This window comes from Morone saxatilis, unplaced genomic scaffold (genome assembly GCF_004916995.1).
Source record: "Morone saxatilis isolate NCDOM2014 unplaced genomic scaffold, NCSU_SB_2.0 Contig20, whole genome shotgun sequence".
Taxonomy (NCBI): domain Eukaryota; kingdom Metazoa; phylum Chordata; class Actinopteri; family Moronidae; genus Morone; species Morone saxatilis.
In genome coordinates, this window is record NW_023339763.1 from 7,942,363 (window position 1) to 7,947,864 (window position 5,502).

The following is a 5,502-nucleotide window of genomic DNA, read 5'->3' on the forward strand; positions in this document are numbered from 1 at the left end:
CTTTGATAAATACTGTGGGGGTGTTTATAACAGGTTACGCAGGTGGTTGTTTACTGATGACCGGCGAAAGACAAAAAAAAACCAAAACCGGCGTCATATTATGTGTTTGTACATGTAAGCGGAGTCTGAACAGAAGCTTAGTGTATGTTGCGACATTTGCCCTCCCAAACCGCTCCAGCAACTGAGTCCAGTTCCTCTGCGTCACCTGTTTTCGCTTTCGTTATTTTCCCCTGTCTTTCGTCTTTGTTCCTTTTCGGGATTCCCTTCGAGGAGACGAAGAGGCAGCCTATAAAGACCGACCCCCTGCAAAGCCATGCCGGTACCAGTTTCTGCTGTCCTCTGGTTCAGCCGTGCCCCCCGCACTGTGCTCACAGCAGGGGCGTTGGAAGTGGCGTAGAGGGCTGTGCTGATCGGTCGCGGCTCGTCTTATCTCAGCGTTTCACGGACGTCTTCAAAACCTCCACACATGTTCCCGGAGGATCATGTCATCATTGCCACAGCCGGTTGCCTTCACAAGCATGCACCATCATCCCCATCCTCATTATCCCTCCCAAAAAGGCCAAAGGACACACTGGGGCCAATCAGTTAACCCGTCCCTGCCACTGTGGTCATCGAAGTCGGTCCACGCGAGCGGGTTTTGAGTGCCCTTTTCGCTTTCCCCACCTCAAAAAACCAGAACGTACCTACTCCCTCGGCGGTCTCGCCAGTTCACCTACCCAAGATGCCAACAGGTCAGTTAAACAAGGCTCTACACATCCCTGCATCTCAGCCCTGGCGCAACTGCTCCAGAAACCTATGCATCGATCCCCCGTTTGAGGACCAGCTCTTGCGTACTGCACACAGTCCTCCCAGCTGGATGTGACCTGAGAGTGACTGGGGAACACATGTCTCTCACTCCCAGCACCAGATACCACCAAGCAGTGTTTTTTTCCCCTTAGAGCGACTCGCACTCCCCAGTCATCGTCGTCAAACTCCTGGAAGTTTTGTGGGACGACACCACCCTCATTGGGCTCATGATGAGTCCACCTATTGACACAAATGTTTTGGTCCTAATGCAAACATTCAACTAAGGTGGGGTTGTAATGTAAATTTATAGTACTTGAATGAATACGCAATCTTCAACTATAGTCAGTACTTGTTCTCATGGCTTGTTGTGTTAAGAATAAAAAAGTCTGGAGAACAATTTTACCTAGAATTAATTGAAATAAAAATAAAAGTATTTTAAATCCTGAAATGTAAAACAGAAAAGCCCATATGTAAATGTTCAAATCAAATTTTAATTCTGGGTAAAATCATCCTCTATGTTACAGGATGTACCAATAGAGATATTCATGCTTAATGTGTTAAGGAAGGTACTTACTTCTTGTGCTTTATTTTAATATCCTGATGTCTTACATCAAGTACTGCAATATTATCAAATGTATTGAGTAGAATAACAGCTAATTTCTGATGAAAGATTATGAAAACAAAACAGTAATCATGATACACAATTGCAATATGTCAATTTAAATCATGTATTAATAAATCACAGTTGACTTTCCAAAATCACCATAGGCTCTGGTGTCCCTTTTCGAGTGATGCAGGGACACTTCATCCTGTTAAAGAGAAAAAAGACAAATAGAACATTTGGTTAAGTGTTCTGTACAGGATGTGGGGCAAATAATGAGCTAAAAGCTAGTGAGTTTCCTCACTGCTAGCAACTTCATTATTGCAGCTGTGTTTACAGTAATGACCCAATGTCTCTAAATTTATTCAGGGTGTAAATACTTCACAGATTATTATATAAATAACACATATTCTGTTACTGTTTTACTGACAGTTGTAATCCTTTCATCGTTCATTTAATCATACAAACATCTTAAATGCATCAAGTTTTTCTGTAAGGAGATTGTTGCTTCACAGTATTAGGATCTCACCTTTCTCTCTTATGCATCTGTTGAATAGTTTCAGGTAGAGGTCGGCCGAAACTCTCTGGTAGGAAGAGTATGGCAAAGGCCGACACAACGCCCAGAGTCCCCAGTATAATATATGGCAGGTACTTAAAGTATACCCCTGTAGGAGGTGAAGGGAAAATTAGGATGGGAGGGAGGCCTGGGTCCTCTCTGTACATATGATACTGTATGACTGTACAGAAATGGAAAGACCTCACTTCCTATGTCAACAAGTACGTTTAAAGTTTAAGATCAGTTCACTCACTTAGCTGAAACAAAAAAGGTACAATGCAGGAGCCCACTCTGGAAAATGTAGCACATGTCCCTGTCGCTGTGTTCCTGAGCACTGTTGGGTAAAGCTCTGCTGTGTAGGCAAATATCATGGAGGCACTGGTGGTGAAGCCATATTTACCCAGCATCTCCAGGGCAACAGACAATTCTGGTAAATCTGAAATACATGGGAAATAGTTTATCTCAAAAATAGAATAGGATGATTCATGCATTCGAGTCCAAGTTAGCAAGGATACAGTAAAACTGCACCGTGATTGTTCAGTGTGGAAATGGGGTTCACTGTTTAAAATATAAAAGCCAACTCTTGTAGTCTTAGATTTTTCATGGTGTATTCCTTTACCAACAATGGACTATATGAGTCTATTTTGGGTGATTCAATCATAAAAGGTAGAACGCCTTGGCCACATTTTCGGCACGACAAATATTATTTAGGTATAAGTTAAAGTAAAACATACATCTTATCTGTGACTTTGACTTTTCTAAATAAAAACAACAACGTTTGCTCTAGTATCGACCATCTGACAAAATAATACTATGAGAACCATTTTTATTGAGTGATTCATTTTCGCTACTTACTTTCAGGCACCAGCTGAATGAAGAACAGGGACACTCCCCCCAGGAGCATCACACAGCTGGCAGAAGGTCGCCGTGGAAAGTACTGCAGTGCCAACCAGCTTGAAATGTACCCCGGCACCTCTACAGCTGCTGAGATAAAACAGCTGATATAGGGGTCAGCACTGAGTTGTGATGAGTTCAGGGACAGGCCATAATATGCAATAACAATAGTGAACCTATGCAAGATACAGAGAGCAGAGATATTGAGGATGGGACATAAGTCAGACACAGTAGTGCTTGTCATGTGTCAACTGTAAACTGTATTTGGGTGTGGGTGTTTTTAAATTTTTATGATACATTTTTGTCAACGGGGATACATTTGGGGTCTATCAGATGTCAATCAGTGCCCAACCTTATTTATGGTCAAGTGGCTGAATAGCAGTAAAGCCCTGCAGCTACGTTCCAAAATATAGTGGATATGCTTCACAGAGGAGTGGAGGATGTTTTAGCAAGCAGATTATTTCCCATGGTTTTGGAATGAGATGATCAACAATTATATATGGGGATAAGTGTTTGAGTGTCCACATACTTTTGGCCATACTAAATTCAAACTAACATTTAATACAATGTATGTAAAAGTGTAGTACATTCTCAGACTCACCACACCATGCAGAGAATGAGTGTTGTGGCTCTGATGTTGCTGGTTCTTATCAGATCAAACACAGTGTGCCGTTCCTCTTTTTTAGATGGTGGGTGGTTCTCACCACCCTGTAAGATACAAAATCTGTCTCTCAACTTGCTGTGTTTTTTTCATATGTTGGGAGTGGTTTTGACTAAAGTAAGTTACTTGTAACAAGGCTTAGTAAAATCTCTGAATTATCCTACAGTAAATTCAGATAATGTAATGTAATGTTTAAAGACAACTGTGCAGGATTTAGTGGCATCTAGTGAAGTAGTGATTTTAATACCCCCGCATTGCCCCGCGTCCAAGCGCGCAGGAGAAACAGGTTTTTATAGAGCCAATAAATCCTCCTAAATATTACACCCTGGACCCTTTAACTATTACTTGTATTCAAGAGTTGTTGCAACTTGTCTTTGTAATCAAGTCCAGCCTTGTCGGTTAGGCATATTTACTTACGTTCCTGTCGTGTAGAGAAAAAAGATAGTCTGGTACCCATATGAACTTTAAAACAGATTTTGCTTTGTGTAATTTTCTGTATCTGTAAATTTTCTCCTGTTTATACTGGCCATTGGAAGATCCCTTAACTCTTTGCCCCGACAGTGTTTCCTTACTCAGCTGCAGTGGAGGTACTACAAATACAGTAACTTCTGAAAATAACAACTTCAGACCAATGAACCCTCATATTAGCTTTAGAAAAACAATATAGTATTTATTTTTATGCTGTAACCTTTGCAACAGGTCCAACTTACACTGTAGTTTTGAAAGATGATCTGTGGGGCCTCAACTCTGTTCTTCTTAGCTGCATTTCTAATTATGGCCTCAGCCTCCTCCACTCTTCCCTGAGAGAGCAACCAGCGAGGAGACTCTGGGATGAACCTGCCACAGTATTCACACAGGGACAGATAGGTTACAGACTAAATCAACTTTAGACTGGTAGACTGTAGTCCTAGGCCAGTCTTATTTTTGCTTTTAGAAAGTTTCACAGAAATAAAGATAAAAAGTTAGCCACCTCACCCCGCGGTTTACTTAGAACTAAGAGCTTCCTGACTGCACCCTGACTCTCATGCTCAGTTCTCTCCTGTACTTCCTGTTCACACATGACTGGGTGTGCATTTCCTGGCTACAACCTGCTCTCCTTACCTGCTCTCATCATGCATATACATTTCCTGTTTACATTACAGTTTATTATAACATTAATGTAGAGCTGCCACACTATGATATATTTTTTTTATTATATTTTTTTTCTTTTAACTTTTGCATTATGTTATGTCCTTATGTCTTAGATTTAAATTATTGCCTATGTGATTTTGTTTTTTATACAAATTTTTATGAATATTATTGGAGGGCCCCTGACAACTAAGAATTTAATTGATAATGAATGCTTCACTGTAATTGTGCATATGACAATAAAGACCTTGAAACACATTATCATTATTAGTATCATTATTATTATCATTCAAAAAACTAAATGCTTCTGTAGCTCAGTCTCTATCATGAGTAATGGGTGTCATCTTTAGGTAATACGATGTGATAAGTACAACCCACCACCAGAGAGGGATATAGAGCAGGCCAGGCAGAGCAACAGCCAGCAGCAGAGATTTCCAGTCCCTTAAAAAGTAAGCCATGAGTGGGAGCATCATGTAGCCAACTGCAAAACACAGACACACACCCAGTGATGAAAACAGGACCCGCACATTGCCAGTCAAGATCTCCGTTCCTGCAGAGAGAGAAAAACAAAGACAGGAATATGTATGTAAGTTAAATCAGATAAATTGAATGTAGAGCAAATGTTGTGCCAATAGTTACAGGAAGTCATTATATGCACCCAGCACAAAAGCAGATATGTAGTTGCCGATCTGTCCCAAACCACTGAAAAAGAGGAGGATGGAGAACACCGTCCAAGTAGGGGAGAAGACTTGAGCAAAGGTAAAAATCGTCTGACCTGCCATGGTTGCAAAAAATACAGGCTTCCTTCCATATCTATATTGAGAAGACCAATAATAGGACCAAGTAAGAAAATGATATGTGAGCTGGAACCAAAAA

At 40.8% G+C, this 5,502-nt stretch overlaps 1 protein-coding gene across 1 annotated transcript in view; it reads right to left on the reverse strand.

The window, feature by feature from the left end:
- Positions 1-1,347: 1,347 nt before the first annotated feature.
- LOC118331622 (solute carrier family 22 member 5-like) overlaps positions 1,348-5,502 on the reverse strand; it is a 5,899-nt gene continuing 1,744 nt past the window's right edge. The window contains exons 4-11 of the mRNA XM_035666681.1: positions 5,285-5,439; positions 5,005-5,176; positions 4,209-4,335; positions 3,439-3,545; positions 2,799-3,013; positions 2,197-2,379; positions 1,917-2,052; positions 1,348-1,595 (exon numbers count right to left, since the gene is read on the reverse strand). Coding sequence (XP_035522574.1) covers positions 1,526-1,595; positions 1,917-2,052; positions 2,197-2,379; positions 2,799-3,013; positions 3,439-3,545; positions 4,209-4,335; positions 5,005-5,176; positions 5,285-5,439 — 1,165 coding nt within the window. The 3' untranslated portion in view covers positions 1,348-1,525. The remainder of the gene's footprint in view (positions 1,596-1,916; positions 2,053-2,196; positions 2,380-2,798; positions 3,014-3,438; positions 3,546-4,208; positions 4,336-5,004; positions 5,177-5,284; positions 5,440-5,502) is intronic.